Below are 19,672 nucleotides of genomic sequence, written 5' to 3'. Positions count from 1 at the left end.
CCGGTAACAAAGAAGTAGGGGGAGCAACCTAGGTCTTTCCTAGTTGTTACTCTATCCGCCCACAAAATATGCTTCAAAAACCAGTACCATTTCGCAAGGTCTCCAGCTACGGCTTTCGAAAGCGCGCTCCGTAGATCGAAATGCGCTCTCTCAATCTTTCCGTTTGCTTGAGAATTGTACGGTGAAATCTTAATGCTACAGACACCGTATTTGTCCGTAAGCCACCTTGCCATAGCAATCATTTGTGGTGCATTATCCGTAACAACCTCCTCGGGACAACCCCATCTACTAATGATATCGTCAAAGAACCACTCTGCGAGTATTCTGGCTGTATCACTTTGAATAGCCCTTGCTTCGGACCATCTCGATAGTGCGCATCGTCCGTGAACAATCAGTTTACAACTGTTGCTAGCGGGAGTCATACTTAAAACATCTACATGGATCACTTGGAACAGCGACGGTGTGTGAGTAACCACTGGTGGTATTCTCAAAAGATCAAGCCTTCGATCCTGGCATTCTTGACAGCTACGGACAAACCAATCTATGTCCTTGTCCATATGCGGCCACCAAAATCGTTTCTCCATGATCGACTTAGTCGCAAACATTCCTTTATGTCCTAGATGATCGTGACTTGCTACGAGCATCCACATCCTCTTATCAGGAACTACATACAACCTATGTTGTGTAGAACCATCCGTAGACCATTTGTAAAGTCTCCCATCGGGGTCTAGAAAGAATTTCGATCCCAATGTAATGAAACTGTTCATTTCGTTTTTAGATAACTCGCTTACAAAATCTGCTTCGGGATCTAGAAGCCACTCTTCAATTTGTGGAACTTTCTCATCGAACCTTTTAATCTCATTCGTATATTCATGTATAGGCTTATATGGATGAGAATCATTCCAACTGTCATCTACGGCGGGCGGAACCACTGGTACTTGCTTCAAAAATGCTGAAACATAGTCTGGAGGTTTCCGTAGCGCCCAATTTCTTATCTTATCTACAAAGTTTGCTTCATCTACAGCAGACCGTAAGTCTTCTAAATAGCAAAAGACAGATGTAGCCAACTTTGGTTCTTTCTCAGCTAATGAAACCAAATAACCTGACCGCGGATCTATATCATCCTTGAACGTATCAATGTCAAAAGGTTCATCCTCGATTCCATCTCCCATTCGAAACTTTACTGGCTGACCATCGTCGTCGACCAGGAATTCTTCCCATCCTTCTGGTCTAGGCGTAGATATCCCACCAGGAGGAGGTCTCGAAAGTCCATCTGGACCATGTACAAGTCCTTTAATATGAACTAGTTCAAAATGATAGAGTCTGATCTCTTCAATCCACCGGTTAATGCTAGCATTCGGAGCACTATCCGGATTGTTCAACATTCCTTTAATGTAGCTGGCATCCGTTTCTACGGTCAACGGTCTACATCCAAAAGTTTGATACTTCGACGCTCGTAGCGCCATAAGTAACCCGTAGAGCTCTCTTTTAGGTTGTGAGAAGCGAGCTTCTCTCTCATTGAACGTTATAGACCCAAAGTAATTGTAGAACTTCATTTTTGGATTTTCGGGGTCTACTTGGTACAAGTAATAGCCTACACCGTGCCAAGACGAATCTACGGCCAAAGTGATACCCGTCGGATTCTTATAGTCAATGGGCCGTAGCGCGGGTGCATCACGGATTCCATCTTGAACCTCTCGGACAGCTTCACAAGCATCCTTGTTCATTTCAAATGGTACAAAAGCTCCAGTGAGCTTATTCAATGGTCTTGTCTTCTTAGCGTAGTCCTTAATGAACATGCGCATCTGTCCTGCAATCCCCAGAAATGATCGAATATCAGTTTTGTTTCTGAAGTTTTTTGGATCCCAAGAGAGAATGATCTCTGCAAACTTCTCTACAGGTTTTTCACCGTCGTAGGACACTCTATGACCTACTACCATTCCTTCAGCGCAACAAATGAAAGCCTTTGGACCTGAAAAGGTACCTCCCGCATACTTCATTCGCTGAACTATTCGATTCACGTTCTGTAAATGCTCCCAAACGAATCTACGGATGCCTGGATTCTCAGGGATCACCTCGTAGCCGCCATCAGGTAACTCATATCTAGTACTAGGTCCTCGTATAGGTACGTCGTCAATGTATGGTCTAGTAACATGAGGAATTTCTTCCCGTAGGATGTATGTTACATCCTCATGAAACAAAGGGACTGAATTAGTCCATCCCATAGGTAGTTTCACTAATCTATAGGGGCCAAAGGGTGTTTGGAACGTAGTAAAGTCTCTCGATTCCTCGTCGATAAGCCTTTCATCGTAGCCAACCCAAATGTCTAACATTCCTATACATGCTCTTCCGGAAAAGCTACTAGCAATCTCAGCTGTTCCAGGTGGAATTCCAGAATGCTGAATCGTGACTGCATTCAATGGTTCTAACGAATGAACCAGCCGTAGACTCTTTCCATCTTTCTTTAGTACCATGAACCACTTCGATCGATACGACGACGTAGTAGGTTCGTACACTCCTGCTGCGATTTTGTCCTTCAAAATCTGGCAGACTTCTTCGTAAATCCCAGGTGGAATAGGGATATTATGCTCAACCCAGGGCTTGTGAGGCAACACTGGAAACTTAATCGGCGGGAAGAAATCTGTACGAAATGTTCCACCTTCATCTGCACTCCAAGCGAATCCTTTCTCTTGGATTTTCATCAGATGGTGTACCAATTTCATTTCTTCGGGCCATAGGAAGCCTTCATTATGATTCTTTTCTATGATTTCCTTACGTTCTTCTGTATACCGTTCTCCTGGACTGAACTCAGGAGGGTGCGGCGATAGTACTGGCATCCCTTCAAGCGGATCCCCAGTAATATTCCTAAGAACTCGGAATTCTTCTGGCATCTTAGCCAATTGTGGTCGGACTTTAAGTGCTACTGGCTTATATTTTCCGTAGACCGACTGAACTGTATGTTTTCCAAGCGCCGTAGCACCCTGGGAGACATAGTTCTCACGCTCTATAGACTGCGAGCTACTCAAGAATGTGCTATATGAATTCGTAGGAAGACTTTCTCTCGAAAGCTTTCCTTCTAAGTTGCGTAGAGCAAGCCCCATCTCTTGTACACACGCATCAAGTTCGATAACGTAGGCATTCAGAGAGTCCGTAGACGATAGAATCTCATCTATCGGGGTTTCGCCCGTATAAAGGTCCTTAGGAAAGTTGTCTATAGTCCCGTAGACTTGCAACCATCTTTCCTTATGAAAAGCTAGTTCATTGAACAAAGTCTTTCCTCGTTTCTCGGGATCCTTAGCTAACCTATCCAAATCCAAGGCTATACATTCGTCGGTTTGGTAGTGATTTTCGTACATCCTTTGGTGATAATCTACTAGCGCAGATGCTTCATATAGCATTGTATCAAATGCACTTTCATTTTCAACCGCACCCCCTACAAAACTTCGTAGTCGGAGCAACGGGGGTATCAATCTATCTGGATTTTCTTCAATTCTCGACGCATCAGCGAGATCCTTGAAATTCGTACTAAGCGAATCAACAAGTTCACATAGACTATGGGTATCTTGAGCCTTCAAAAGTAAAGCTCTGCTGTCTACGGCGACCTCACTAAGCTCATCTATCTTATCTTGTTGAGAAGAGTCCGATCGATGTGCCAATTTTTGGCTGTTGAAGCCTTCGAGGGTTGAACCTCTTCTAGTAGTACAAAGCAACCGTTCTCGTTCCGTAGATTCACCGTGTATGGAATCTAGGGAATTCGAAACTAGTGCTGATGAATATAAAGAAAGAAAACTGTCCGTAGCACAAGGAGAAATAGAAGCACTGTTTTTGTGTTTTGTATCTTCTGTGTGTTTTTGGTCTTTTTCGTTTATATCAATGTTTTTCATCACTCTCGAATCAGACTGACTAGTAGTCCTTTCACTATTTGAAGCTTCTATGAAGGCTCCAGCCAGCTCCGTAGGAGAGAATTTTGTATTTATCAAATTTTTATATTTTTCAATTCGTGGAACACCGTGAGCATCTACGGATATTTGTAGAGCCACCTCTCCTTGATCCTCTATCAATTCATCAAGGTGGACTGAAAATTTGAAGATTCAGTCCCTCGTTGTTCTCTTTCTTTCTGCGCTTCCTCTGAACTCTGCGTCCGTAGGGTTGGTTCCCGCTTAGGTTTTATCTTAATGCCTTCCCCTCTCATGTATGTAGGGATGACACTTTGAATTCCTTTGTTTGGGCATGAAACCGTAACCCACTGATCTCCATCCTTGAAGTTTTGCACTTTCGATTCCGTTAGGACATCGAAAGGTCTACCCAAGAGAATCTGAAAGGGAGCTTTCTCCACCACATGAAGTTGCAAGTATACTGTTACTTCACCAAACTTGAAAGGTACATTTCTGCACACTCCCAGTGTTGGTTTCAGCTGTCCATTGGCAGACTGCATGTGAATCACTGAATTCGGATCCCATTGCAAGCCTAATCCTTGAGCAACCCATGCGTCAATCGCGATTATTTGCGATCCACCATCGATCACCGCTTCTACTCTTTCCGTAGAACCGTTAACCTCAGGAAAAACACATCTGAGTCCCTCGGACAATCCAGCTACTATCACGACCTTCTGTTTTTCTTCAGAATCTAACTCGGTGCGATAAACTTCCACAACATCTCGGTGAACTACTGATCCCGCTTCCAATCCGTCTTCTTCCTCTTCCAAGGTTTCGAACGAATCTACGGTCTCAATATTATCTACTTTCACAAACTCCGCTTCTTCATCAAAAGGTTCCTCAGCCGCCGTAGAGTCTTTTATCGGATAGTCTAACGTTTGAAGGAACGCTTTATAGTTCTTCGTTCGAACGTGCTTATTCCTAACTCGCCGTAGCAATGCCTTTCGGAACTCTTCTGAAGCCGTGAGCTTGTTCAAGCAGACACTAGCCGGATTGGCCATCATTTGGTCAATTAGGTCTTGTATCACCCGTTGCTTATATCTTTTTGTTTCAACATTTTGAAGATTTTCCGTAGACGCTTTCTTCACGTTTTCGGAATGAACCTTCTTAGATTTTGAAGCACCCTTGTCTTCAGGAATTACGCTTCGGGGCAATACAGAATCCCTTGGTTGTGGGACACGTTCTACGGGCTGAATTTTATCGAATACCCTTGGTGGCGGAGTAGAAGGACATCTATCGACCTGCGACGGAGGTTCTTCTTCATCTGATTCTGCTTCATCTTCTTCTTCAGAGACCTCTTCCTCGAAAGGCTTTCTCTGGGGTATCACATACGGTTGTTTCCTTAAGAACGACGGCGTAGATATCACTACTTGGGGTTTTGGTGGTAATTTTATTTTTTTGGGGTCCTCCGGTCTCCTCTGGGTATCTCGAGATCTATCTTTCTTATCTGAGGAGTCCATCATTGGACCTTTTAGTTTTTTGAGCTGTCGCCCGACTGGCGACGAGTCTCTACCTCCAAAGCAGCAATTCTCTGTAACAAAACTTCTATCGTAGGCACAGATTGACGGTCTGGGAGATCATCATCAAGATCCAAGTCTCCCTGTAAGAAGAAACTGGTCTTTTCAGCACCTGGTCATCCCTTCTCTATAGCGATAGCTCTAATTCTGTCTGCTCGCGACTCTTTCTTTACTGGATCAGGCGGTGGGAGGTTATTCCCATCGTACATCTCCAATCTATTCGTATGTTCATTCTTAACTATCCACTTCTTCTGGGATAGCTCTTGTGCTTGCCTGCATTCTCTCCAAAAATGCCCGGGTTCATCACAAATAATGCAATTTTTGTCCATAGGCGCCCTATATGGCTGCCCTGCGGCCGTAGAGTTGGATGTAATCTGGTTTGAAGGCCTAGATCCACCGCTACTCTGCCCTTGGCTTCCATTATGATACGCCATAGCTTGCATGTTTTTGTAGAAGTTAGGCTGACTGAAGTCAGGCATCTTCTTCGAAAGTTCAGAAACTGCACGTGCGAAGTCGTTCATTCGAGTATTCTGTGCGTCTACGGAGGCCAAAAGTTTCATTGTCAACTCGTCAGAAGCTATTTCCTTCTTGTACGAAGACAATGGAGCTATCGTAGGCTCGATTTTTGCACGAGTGATCAAAGGGGTTCCTACAGGAGCCGCCGCTTTCACTCCTAGAGTATAGCTAACAGGATCTAAGCCCTGAGGTGCATAGCAATCGCCTACTAACTCATTACTTATGGTCAAAGCCATATCCCTAACTTGGGAGAAAGCAAAAGGGTCTAGCTGGGAAGCCACCCACCCACTATCTACTTCTACGGGCTTTTCTGCCTGCAGGTTTCGAACGTAGTGAGGGTCCCGTAGCCTCTTTCTGATCTCTCGCCAGAATGTCGGGTCTAGACATTCCGCAAACTTCTGTACTTTCTCTCGATTCGACAAACTTCCTGCAAGTTTGTCTGCTTCAAATTCAAACTCCATATTAAACGAAGTAAGCTTTTGTAGCTGCTCTTCTCCTATACCAGAGAACCTAGCCTTCAACAGATCTAAATTCTCCAGTGCTCCTATTTCTAAATCCCTAATCGACGGGAACGAATCAAACATCTCTTTCTCAAAGGCGGCCCAACTATAGACTCTCGTAGATGGTAAATGATGTGCCAGGAGTCGAGAGGTCTCGAACTGCATTTGAATCATTGCTAGAATGATAAAAGATTCATCTAACTTCCAGCCCTTGACTTTCCCATATTGTAGGATAGCCGCCATCCATTCCCGTAGATTTCCAGGATCTAGACGGTTGAATGTGGGGAGCCTTCGTTTCGACGTATCTTTATCCAATTCTTTCAAACCACCTTTAGAGAACTCCGTCCAGGACTTCTTTATCGGTCTTTCTTCATCTGGCACACCTGCTGCTACTGGGTCATTCGATATATGGGACATACTCGTTAACGGTCTCTCAAGAAATAAACTCGGGTTTAGTTCAAAAGAATAAAACTCTTCTTCCCGTAGGTCGAAGTCTGAATTGTATTCGGAGGGTAGAGATGATAACGGTGAAGAAAACGGTTCAATGTCTTCAGTTAAAATCTCTGGGGTTTCGTATGGGGTTTCTAACGCTTGGTTTCTAGGACCTTGCGTAGATCTCGTATCTCGGAAAGCTTCTCTCGGACTTCTGTCAAAAGAGAAACCGGGGTTTCTTAAATCGTTTGGGATAACTTAGGTAGTCTCGCTTCCTTGCGTAGAATTGCGCGTAGATCGAGAAGACTGACCAGCTCTCGGTACTTGAGCTGGGGTACTAGATGCTAAAGCCGTAAGACTATGTGTCTGTAAGACTTGTTTGCCAGCCGCTAGTGAAGTGCGAGTATTACGTCGCTGTGAACTAATCTTTCTGAGAGAAGTTCTTTTGGTTTTTGTTGTTTTTGTAGTTCTCGCCGTAGGGCTAAAACTACCGGAATTTCACAATATTTCGTTTGATACTGAATGTAATCTTATTTCCACCCCCTGCGGTGGTCACCAGATAATGGGCGAAGAATACCACTCAAGAGTCAACCTAATATCAGAGCTACGGGAGTAGCACCAACAACAAATCAACCCAAAAACTAGTAAACCTCCGTGTAAAGTCTATCAATAACTCTACACACCAGGAAAGATTGCAAGGGTGGACTGCTTGGCAAAGGTTACACACAAGATCACAGTCTCAGTATCGTATGAAGTTCTTATGAAATCAATGTGTAACTGGAAGTGTAAAAACACCACAGCTACGGGAATTCTAGGGTTTGTAGGGGCTCTGTTTATTGTCCAGTGGACTAAGTGGGACTATGAATTTCGTCTACGGTAAGACTAATTCGAACGATTGGAGACTATTGCCCTCGACGGACACGAAAACTAAGTCCTCGGCGGACATGAACGCTAAGACCCTTGACAGATCACGAAACAGTAATCAAGACCTCGGCAGCCTACGGACGGATAGTTCTCTAGTTTTTGACCTCGACGGTCTCGTATAGTTCAAATCAAATCTTATCGTTTCACTGCACAAAGACAGGGCAAATCTCTCTATTGGTGTCAAGAGCAGTTACTCACGGGCAACCCACTCAGGACTTTCCTACGCACGGGTAGTACTTTTTTATCTACGGATACATGAGCTGCTTTTATACTACTTCTACGCTAGCTTTGTAATCCTATCTCTACTTGTTCTATCTCTAAAAATAATGCACCATAGCTACGAATCCATGCGGAGTCTTATCGCTAAGGACTGCTACATGTGCAGAATCTTGTCTACGGAGCTTTTCCATATTCGAATCATATGTTTTGGACCAATCTGGACCGTTCTTCATTCTTGTTTCAGCATGTAGAATGGACCTACATAGGCGTACCATATGGTATTTCCTGCCTACGGACCTTATCCTGCATTTCGACGTTATCAAATCATATGGACTTTGTGTGTCCAAGTAGTTCCAGCATATGGATCCAGAGTTCCGAATCGCCATAGCACATGAACAGCGTGGACTCCGAGATCCGTTGTTCATTCCTGCCTGGTTCCTAGGTACTCTATCTGTGATCCGGGATCTGTATCATGTCTTTTTGTCTTTTCCTCAGATCGGGACTCGATCTACGGTCATATCAAATTTCTCCTAGTCTGTGTGGTCCAATGTCCGATTTCTTGTCAACTAAATCCCCCGTAGAAGTAGGTACTCCTAGTATGAAGGTCTTTTGACTCCATTAAGTTCTGCTACGAACGGTTCCGTGAAGACTACAAGTCCTCTAATAGTACAATCCCTTGATATGCCAGTGCATAGCAGAATGTAGAGAGTAGAACTTGGTGAATTACTGCTTAAGTCCTCTGCTCATAGTGTTCTACAGGTTTCAAACGGTCATACAGTTTTCTGACACGATCTATAGCTCTCTCTAACTGGTCTAGCTGCGCCTACGGCACATCCTACTAGCGGCACTAGCTTTAACTAGCAATTCAGGCTCACTCTAGTTCTTAATACGATAAATATCGCTCCATAGCACTGTTTAAAGTGCAAAAAGAACCGTGTAGCATAGTCAACTAAGTCGCATTATCAGATCAAGTCAAGGCTCTTGGTGAGGTACTCAGCTGGCCAATCACAGGCCATTCAGATCCAGAGCCCACTCTTCTCCAATCTACAGTTCATATCTTCTTTATTTCTTATAAATTGTTTCTTATTGTTTCTTCAAGGACCCTACGCCTCCAGTGCCTGAAGATGTTTCGGTCCCCGTCGCTGCTCCTGAGCCAGAGCTTGAAGTTGCTGCAGAGGATGCAGAGGAAGAGAATCAGTGAGCTTCCTCCCACCCTTCAGAAGGACCAGTAAGTCTTCTCTTCTATTCATATTATTTCAACTTCTTACAACTGTTAGGCCAAGCCTACGGTTGCCATGCTCATCGATGATGAAGCAGATGAAGCGGTATGTTCCTCTCTATTTTCTGTAGACTGAATCTAACCACCTTTCTCTGGAGTACTGACCATGACTCAAGCGCCGATGAAGAGGAGATCGAGGTCCCCACTGCTCTTAGCAAACGCAGACTGAAGTGAAAGCTCTTCTGGGCTAAGCACCACAAGAGGGCTAAGCTCAGAAAAAGGGCAACTTGGTAAGTCATTGTACCACTCTCGTTTGTTTCTTATCATTAACCGTTCCTTAGAATAAGGACTTCTATGGGTTTGATTTTTGTTTCAAGAAGAGACTATTTCTGCCTCATTATCATTTCTTGTTTGTATCAATAGCTTACATATATTGTAGCTCTTCTTGAACTTCTTGTACTGGGCTTATAGCCCCTCATATCTTGTATCTGGGTATGCACTACGGCGCTTAACTTCCTCTTTTTGTATTTTTATTTCATATCTTGTAGTAAAATCAAAACTTGTTTGATTTTTATACTGTGTGGCTAAGTTCAAATAAGTCCAACTTGAAACTCTAATTGTTAAGTTAAAGTCTTGTTGGCCATAGCTCATGTATCTCTATGCTCGGAGTTAGATGCATCTATCTGTAGCACATTGTTCAATCATTCTTATTGCTATGCATCTCTCGCTTATAAGTTTTTCTAAGCAATGATTATCTTTTCAGGATCTGTAAGGATATTATTAGGTACACCAGTATGTTTGTGTAGGTGTCCAAATCGCAAAACTTGAATCTACGGTCAAATTTTCAGGTACCTCAGGTACCTCCCCCCCAAACAAATGAGCAGTCAACTCCTTTTGACTAGATGTTGGATCCAGGACTCCTTTGGGACCATAAGGTAGAGGTCGTCTATGGCTGGACAGTAGAGCGCAAAAAGGTATAAAAGGTTGACTGTAGATAGCCAATTCTTCACTACCCAGCTCAACCAGCCTTAGTAGTAACCAGTTCTCAATTTATACATTCTCATATCATCTAAAACATGTCCACTCGTAGTGAATTTGAATTTGTTCCCACTAAAATATGGGTTGAACGCGCTGCTTCAATTGTCGAACAGGTCAGACAGTTGCATACCTATGCCAACAAGCTATCCACTGAGCTGTTCACCAAACAGCTTCTTGACATTGTGGTACGTTCAGCACCACTCTTTTACCTCTGTTTCATACTAATGCTTCTGCCGTAGGTTCAAACTAAACTCCAAAGCTTCCAGTCTGCCAAAGACGACGTTGCGTTTGATCTTTATCGTAACGTCGTTGAGATGGTCACCACTGACATCGAGCAGTTCTCCCTTGATAAGAGCATTGACTTTGCAAAGGCCAAGTCCTTCTACGTCGAGATGTGCGCTGTGCACAACAAGGCTACTACTATCAAGCGCAAGAATGTAAGCTCTTATTGTATTATTTGTTCTAAATGTTGATATTGACTTCGCTGTAGGGAGCTAGCTCTTCTTGCAATGAAGCTACTATTGAAATCTCTGACACTGAGGAAGCAAACACTAAAGTAAGCCCTCCAGTTCATTCTAAAGCTATCTACGGCTCAATCCTTTTACGAGAATGACAATGTCAAGATGTTGGGCCTAGTTCAGACTTACCCGTAGCTTACACGTGACTATCATATCATTGTCCTATTCGACGCATCCTCCTCAGCCTTTTCCTTCATCACGGTCTGCTGAGGAGGTACGTATTTCTCACATATCGTTCTTTACCATTACTTACAGTACATCTATAGTACTCACATCCTGTGTGTATTATCATAGGTGGTTATATAGCCTTTTCCTTCATCACAGTCTGCTGAGGAGTACTCACATCCTGTGTGTGTTATCATAGGGATCTCGTTAATGGGCGCTGGGAATGATATATCAACCTCTATCCTAAAGAACAAACCAACCTACCAGTGCTATGTGTAGCACTGACAAATCAATCAATCCTCAACAATATAGCTATCCCAGTTGTGAAGAGTCTATCACCACTCAACACCCCAGAAGAATTGCAAGGGTGGAAATGCTTGTCAAAGGGTACACTTCTTATCTCAAAAAGGGTAATACTAAAGACTAGGGAAAGCTAGCTCTTAGTTACAGCTATCTGTGCTATGCACTTGAACAGCTAGGGGTTTTTGTATTAGGGTTGCTTTGGGTCCAGTGGACTTAGAAAGGAGAGTGGAAAGCTAGGGGTCCTCTGTGGACTATGAAACTCAATACGAAGACTGTTCTCTGAATAACTCTGAAGGTCTCTGAACTGTTCTCTGAATTGCTCGCTCTTATCCAATCTCTTATCCAATCACTGATTTAACAGGGCAAATCTAATCTCTATTTGGAGACTACGCACAGGCAGTTGCTCCGAAACTTTCCTACACACTGGCAGTACTTGCTTGCCTTAATTACAGATACAGGCCTGGTATATATACAATTTCTACACTAGCTTACAAATTGTCTTCGGGCTCGGCTGCCCATGCTGGGTTCTTGCAGGTGATGCTATCTAGCTGCATTCTCGCTCGCTAATACCGCTAGCATATGCCTCTAACTTCGCTAGCTCTTTCCGCCAGGCATCTGCACATGGTCTGGAAGAGTCTAGCTCTTAACGTCACTGGTCTCTATTCATCGGTTAGTCTCTTAGCGAGAACTCGTATGGTTCGGCACATGGAATCCGATCCTCAATCTATCTGAGAGCGCTATTCTCTCCGACCTGTCCGAAGACAGTCTCTCTCTGATGCTTGCACATGTTTGGACACCTCTCCGATCGCTCGCACCTGACTTCACCTTGTCCTTGGTCTTGGGCGTGTGTTTTACTTCTTTCTGTAGCATCCGCTTGGCCCGTATGAACCGCTAGCACTCAACACTTCGGCGTGCCTTTCTCTAAGTCTGTCTTCATTTGAGAGTGTTCGCTCTCTCTTTTTTAGGAGTCTGTTTAAGACTTCATCCCTCTTAGCTACGAGTCCAGTACTGAAGCATAAGCCTCAACCTAATATCCCTTAATCGCTTTGTGCATAATAGAGTACAGAGAGTGGTCTTTCTGAATAGCGACCGCTTGCGTAGTGTCTTACAGTTTTCAGGCTAGCGCTACGGGATGCTCTCTAGCTGTTTCTCAGCTGTACTAGTGTACTCTGCTAACGGCCATAAGCTTTAACTAGCAGCTTGGGCTCACTCTAGTTCTCATACGATATCTATATCGTTCCAAAGCACTTAATATATGTGCTAAAATGGACATAATGTAGCGTAGATGTCAAAAGTCGCATTATCGTCTCATCAGGTTATGGGCCTATCCTTTTCAGGTTTCTAGGATTAATACACAAGACCGGTTCTCCACACTTGGCTTGCGTGTTCCCAATCCTTACATTTCGAATTCCACCTGATCATATCATAATATCCCACGGGTCCATTTTCGACAGACAAGATTTCCCACGATCTCGTTAATTTCACCGATTTTGCCGATAACTCCTTGTTCTGTTGTCGACAACACCATTTTACATCCTGGATGAGTCCAGATGTCTTTGGATCGCCAGAATCAACCGCCTCCTCAACCACAGCACAGTTCATCTTCGTTACCTACTGGTCCTTCGATTAATCTTTTTAATTCAAATAACACTCCCAATATTCCTTATCAACTTTCTTCTAATGTTCCTTATCAACCTGTTTATTCTCCTGTCTCTCCTACATATGGAGTAATTCCACAATCGGCTCCTCCTCTTAGACTGAATCGCTTTACAATTCCTCGTTCTTCTTCTTCTCAATTCAACTTATTGGCTAATGGCCAAAACCTTCCAATGCAGAATACTTTTGTTACTCCTTCTCATGCTTTGTTGAATTATGGTGCTGCTCTCTGGGAACTTCAATCTGCTACTAGTGGCAATCTGTCGAAAGATGCGGGTTTGTCTTCAACAACACAGATCCCTTTTTCAATTTCTACCAACAGAATTGCACCCACAAATAGCACACCCATCATTGAACGAACTGTACTACCATCGGTAGATGGTAACATAGATAATGGGGGTGTGATGTCTTCATCGTCATCTCGGGTACATGTTCCTACTCGTTTTGATGATCCTGACAGCAGTACAAATGGTCTTCTAGAACCTACAGATGTTCCAGATGAACATCACCGAGATTCTCCTCCTCATATGTCTCAATCTTCTCAAACTCGTTCTCATAATCCAAACTCGTCGTTATATGTCACTCGCTCTGAAATCACTGAACTCACAGAAACTTTACATTCACTTATAGTTATGGTACAACATCAACAACATCCGTCTAATGAACATCAGCACGATGTGACACAGTCATTGCATAACTCATTGCATGCTGATGTTCGTGCACCATATCCAGACATGACACTGTCATTATACAACTCGCCTGGAATGGGGATGGGTTTATTTCCTCCTCCTTATCAAACACAACCGATTCCACAGACTTCTTTTGTTCATTCTTATTCTCAAAATTTCAATTTGGACTCTACTACTTTACAGAATTCGCAATCATTACTTCAAGCTTATATTTCTCATCCCCCATCTACTGCTCCTACTACCACTACTATACCTATCCTTCAGGGACGTTCAAATTTTTGCACAATGGTCTGAGGCAGGGACTGGTATGATCCAGAATCTTGGCCTAAACTCATGGATATGTGGACCACCTCCGAACAACACGTCATTCTTCAATCCTGATACCATTCCCATGTTTCCACCAATGCTTTCACCAATTTCGTCTATACAAGATTATCAGCTGTGGATGATCTTCTGGGCTCGGGACGGTGTTGCTTCGCATATTCTCATGTCACGATTAGCACAAACCGTTGCTGTTACTCTACCTCCTGCATTTGACCCTACATCAGGACAACGTCGTACCGCTTGAGACATTTTATCTCTCCTACGACAATGATATGGTATTGGTGATTATTCCCATGCAACTCTTGTCAAAGAAACACTTTGGAACAAGACACCCAAAAGCACGGAACACATATTGGAGTTTGTAACAGAATGGAAAGCAGATCTCAATGCTCTTCATCAGGTCTCTTATCCTATCAACTGGCCAGAAGCGATTAATCGTTTCCTTGCAATGTTGCCAAATGACATTTTATGGAAGAGTATCTGTAACATGGGGATAATGGCAATGTCTGAGGACCCACACACTCTAGATCGTTCCTCATAGGATTATTTTGCAGACCTGGTTTTACAAACAGATTCAAATCGGATAGTACGCCACAAAATCTGTACAGCTGCTTACTCCATGAATGGAAACCATCACTCACGTCAATCTGTCAACCCTCGAGGAGGTGAAACTTTGAATCAATGAGATTCTACTCCAACGGCATCGTCTAGAACCACTTCTCAAACCACTTCTCGAAATGATCAACCATCGAACTCTTCCACTACCATTCGACCTCAGGTGAACCTTGCCACATCTCATTCATTGTCGAATTCTGCCACATTACTGGATCCAGATCCTCTACACAACTCTGAAGATGATGACAATCATGTAACCGTCAATACTGCTGAAATGAATGAAGAATCATTTGACGATTATCTACTTGAACCACCGGATGTTCCTCCAGGATGGTTATCATCGCTTATCACTGAGTCCCCAGTTGTTTTCTCTGCGTTGGTTAGGGAATATCAGGGAATTTTGGATTCGGGCAGTTCTAAACATTTGTTCAACGACAAACAACTGTTCTGGAACTTCGACTTGAGTACCTTTTTGTCTATTGGAACACCAAACTGTGGCAAACTATCAACGCATGGAAGAGGAACAATAAAAATTCGACTAAACGATGTTCATTTCCCTGAGAAGACGTTCATTATTACATTGGAAGATGCACATTATGCACTGGAATGTCCCATAAATCTATTTTCCTTTGGAACATTTCTGGAATGTGGCATGCAAATGTACTATGATGGGAATGAAGGCCGAGTCTACATGAAACGACCCTCACCACGAATGTTTGCTATAAAAATCATGCATCATTTGTTGTTCATTAAATGCGAATTCATTTTACCACCATCTACCGAAATCTCTGAACCACCGCCTTCGTTATCGTACTTCACCCATCCTATTCCTGCGGAAGACATTCTTATTGCAGCTCCAATATTTGACAAATGGATTCATGATTTTGAACTAGGTCATGATCGTCTTGTTCATGCAGGGCAGAAGATTGTCAAACAGGTTCTGAGCGCAAATGTGGAAAGGGATTTGAGAATTTTTCCTCCAGTATTCCTCAGACTGGGGTATGTTGTGATAGTTGTATTGAAGGGAAGATGCCGCAACAACCATATTTTTCATCTGAACATCGAGCTTCTACACCTTTAGAACTCATTCATACAGATAAGTCACAGTGTGCAGCTAGGTCATGTTTTATGTGCTCTCTTGAACCGTGCAAGCTGTGTGTCGATTGATGTCCGGGGGCAGATCCTATAAGCCAAACAAGTGCACAGCTCCGGACTAGAGATCCAAAATTGACCAAGTCCACCAAAGCAGGTTGTCCCCTTACATTACCCCCCCTTTTAGCATGTGGCGGCCTCGACGCACTCGCCAATTACTTGCCTGATCAGCTGCAGAGGGCATTGGAATAGTCCTGAATTGAATAGAGTCAAACACTGCTCTGATGACCTTTCTAGGTGCTCCTGGGTTCCTTTGGTAGAATTTCTCCAGAAGTTCATCAGCATTGTCAAGGTCATCATACCGTACCTAGTCATCCTCAGAGACATTGTAGCCTTTCCATCGCACCTTATACCACAATCTGTTCCATCTGTACTGTGCTTCTAGGATTTCATCAACAACATGGTGTTCTTGGCCATCAACAATAACAGGAGGGGGAGGTGGAGTAGGAGCACGATTGGGAATGGGGTCAGGAATGAAAGGAGTGAGCTTGACAATGGGAAATACAGGATGCAATCGACGCATAGAGTTGGGCAATTTGAGCTTGTAGGCACCATGACCAACTCGACAGTCAACAGTGAAAGGACCAAGTCGTTGATGTGCAAGCTTGGATGAAGGCTGATCAGTCTGGATGTCAGAGGCATCTAACTAACCATACCTGATCTCCTGCACTAAGTTCTGGAGCAGGAGTATGATGACGATTGTAGTATTGAGTGTATTCCTCCTTGGCCTTGTTCAGTGCAGACTTGGCTTCATCCAGTCCAGCTTGCATGCAATCCTTGAACTGATTGACACTCTCCAGACGAGATGGGGGTTGGTTAGGCTCAAATCCCATGCGAGGATTCATTCCAGTGTCAAGCATGAATGGAGTGGTCTGGATGGATGAATGGATGTGATTGTTGTATGCAAACTCACCCAAGGGCAACAGATCATCCCAGTCATTCTGACGATGACTGACAAAGAGCCTAAGATACTGTTCAAGCTCTTGGTTCACTCGTTCAGTTTGACCATCTGTCTGAGGGTGGAAAGCAGTGGATGTAGCCAACTTGATCCCAAGCAAGCAATAGAGTTCACGCATGAATTCAGCCACAAATTGAGTACCTCTGTCAGAGACAACAACTTGTGGTGTTCCATGGTGTTTCCACACTTCCTCAAGATATAAGTGTGCAGCACCTTCAGCAGTAACTGTGGTATGTGTAGGAAGGAAGTGTGCACGTTTACCAAGTGTATCCACCACATTCATGATTGCATCAAACCCATGAGCCTCTGGCAACTCCACAATAAAGTCAACAGACACTGTATGCCAGCGCCCAGGGGGAGTGTCTAGGGGATGAAGTTCACCAAGTGGTTTCCGACGTTGTAGCTTGGTCCTAATGCAAGGTTGACAGGTGCAAGTGTACTGACCAATATATCTCGACATCTGTGGCCACCAGTAGTTCCTTGCAACCAGCTCCAACGTCTTCCACCTACCTCGATGTCCTGCCACTCGAGTATCATGGTATTGTGAAACAATTCTTCGGCGAAGGTCTTTGTCTTTGGGGACATAGATCTTGCCTCTGAATGATAACAAACCATCAGTCAAAGACCACTCTGCAGTGCAGACACATTGGTGACTCCTATCCTTGCGCAACTCCTCAGCAGCTTTAGCAACAGGTTCCTCCAGGTCCCCATTGAGGCTGTTGCGAATATCACGCAAGAGGTCTCACTCCTCACCCTCTACCTTGACCGCTTCCAGGACTCGAAGCTGAAACAGCTTAGGTTACAACAACACAATGTTCTCATTGTCATTGGTTCCCTTGCCATGATCAGCACGCCTAGACAATGCATCTGGCTTGCCCATAGAACGACCAGGTCTGTGGTGGAGAGTGAAGTCAAAGTGGGAGAGATACAATGACCAGCGCACCTGCCGATGATTCAGCTTCTGCGACTTGTGGAAATGCTCCAAACTAGAGATTCAAAATTGACCAAGTCCATCAAAGCAGGATGTCCCCTTACACCTGCCTTATCCATACGAGCCTTCTTGGCAGGCTTTGCTTCGATCTATAGAAGAATTAAAGAATTATATGAACTGAATAGAACGATCTACGGACCTCTTTCTTCTTGGAAATACGAATTTTCATGGGATCTTTACCTTGGGTGGCATCCTTCATCTTGACGTCGTCATTCTGGTGAAAGGATCAGTCTGTAGATGACAGTAGAAGATACTATAGGGCTTACTTTACTGTTGGCTTCCTCAGTATCGGAAATTTCGATAGTAACTTCGTTGCGAGAAGAGCTAGCTCCCTATGGCAAAGTCAATATCAACATTTAGAACAAATAATACAATAAGAGCTTACATTCTTGCACTTGATAGTAGTAGCCTTGTTGTGCACAGCGCACATCTCGACGTAGAAGGACTTGGCCTTTGCAAAGTCAATGCTCTTATCAAGGGAGAACTGCTCGATGTCAGTGGTGACCATCTCAACGACGTTACGATAAAGATCCAATGCAACGTTGTCTGTTGGCATAGGTATGCAACTGTCTGACCTGTTTGACAATTGAAGCAGCGCGTTCAACCCATATTTTAGTGGGAACAAATTCAAATTCACTACGAGTGGACATGTTTTAGATGATATGAGAATGTATAAATTGAGAACTGGTTACTACTAAGGCTGGTTGAGCTGGGTAGTGAAGAATTGGCTATCTACAGTCAACCTTTTATACCTTTTTGCGCTCTACTGTCCAGCCATAGACGACCTCTACCTTATGGTCCCAAAGGAGTCCTGGATCCAACATCTAGTCAAAAGGAGTTGACTGCTCATTTGTTTGGGGGGGAGGTACCTGAGGTACCTGAAAATTTGACCGTAGATTCAAGTTTTGCGATTTGGACACCTACACAAACATACTGGTGTACCTAATAATACCCCTATGGATCCTGAAAAGATAATCATTGCTTAGAAAAGTGTATAAGCGAGAAGCTATGCAAGCGATGCATAGCAATAAGAATGATTGAACAATGTGCTATGGATAGATTCATCTAACTCCGAGCATAGAGATACATGAGTTATTACCAACGAGACTTTAACTTAACAAGTTGAGTTTGTATACAAATCAAACAAATTTTGATGGAAATAAAAGATATGACTTAGAAATACAAAAAGAAGAATTTAAGGGCTGTAGCGCATACCAAGATACAAGGTATGAGAGCTAAAAGCCCAGAACAAGAATCAAGAAAGCTACAATAAAAGTAGAGCTATTGATACATACAAAAGATAAGAAATGACCATAAAAGATGAAGTCCAAAAGGCAGATAGGCTACGCTCTATTAAGAATTAATAACAAGTTCTAAGATAGAAATATTAGACTTACTGTTTACGATACATTGGATGGCCAAATGCCTTTTCATAAGCTGGTCTTTCTCATGCCAGTTTTTCCAAAACGGCCCGAGCGACAGGAGAAAGACCTTCAAGGTCATCCAAAGAGAAAGAATTCCCATCTTCTTCTTTGTCCTTGCTTCAAAGAGTGCCTCACTGTGCTTGATGATGATACTCTTGCTCGTAATGAGCTTCGTACCACCTCTTACTATCAGGGTAACCAGTCGTTAGTTAGATCAGTACATTGACTCCTTTGATTCTCTTGTCAAGCGCTCTGCTTACACTGATCCCCTTACCATAGTCAACTACTTTCGTGCTGGTTTGAAGCGCAGCATTGGCTCTTGTGTTGCCACCAGTAAGCATCGTCCCTCTGATGATGACCTTGATGGTTGGAAGGCCAAGGCCAAGGCTTACGATGAGAATGATCATGAGTCCAATGCATTCTACCACCAATCATTGCTTCCTGCCCCAGTACGTACTGGTGGTGTCTCCCATTCTGGTCCATATTTCCCTAAGTATAAGGGCAACCCTGCTAGAGGTGGAAGAATGATCACACAGGTCTAGCAGAGGGGAATCCAAAGTATATTAGGCAGCCATAG

General features: G+C 43.6%; 3 protein-coding genes across 3 annotated transcripts; all 3 read left to right on the top strand.

Moving 5' to 3' along the window:
• Positions 1-12,836: 12,836 nt before the first annotated feature.
• On the top strand, positions 12,837-13,925 carry E1B28_005932 (uncharacterized protein; the record flags this gene model as incomplete). Its single annotated transcript, XM_043150535.1, has 1 exon — positions 12,837-13,925. One exon carries the CDS (start codon positions 12,837-12,839, stop codon positions 13,923-13,925), a length of 1,089 nt encoding a protein of 362 aa, XP_043011623.1.
• A 97-nt stretch (positions 13,926-14,022) lies between these two features.
• E1B28_005931 (uncharacterized protein) lies at positions 14,023-15,651 on the top strand (the record flags this gene model as incomplete). Its single annotated transcript, XM_043150534.1, has 2 exons — positions 14,023-14,188; positions 14,642-15,651. The coding sequence occupies 2 exons, from the start codon at positions 14,023-14,025 to the stop codon at positions 15,649-15,651; spliced, it is 1,176 nt and encodes a 391-aa protein (XP_043011622.1).
• Positions 15,652-19,120: 3,469 nt separating this feature from the next.
• E1B28_005930 (uncharacterized protein) lies at positions 19,121-19,637 on the top strand (the record flags this gene model as incomplete). The annotated part of the gene is made up of 2 exons (XM_043150533.1): positions 19,121-19,289; positions 19,375-19,637. 2 exons carry the CDS (start codon positions 19,121-19,123, stop codon positions 19,635-19,637), a joined length of 432 nt encoding a protein of 143 aa, XP_043011621.1.
• Positions 19,638-19,672: the final 35 nt, after the last annotated feature.

This window comes from Marasmius oreades, chromosome 3 (genome assembly GCF_018924745.1).
Source record: "Marasmius oreades isolate 03SP1 chromosome 3, whole genome shotgun sequence".
NCBI classification, from domain to species: Eukaryota; Fungi; Basidiomycota; class Agaricomycetes; order Agaricales; family Marasmiaceae; genus Marasmius; species Marasmius oreades.
The sequence above is the reverse complement of the archived record's forward strand: the minus strand, read 5'-3'. Positions and strand labels throughout refer to the sequence as shown.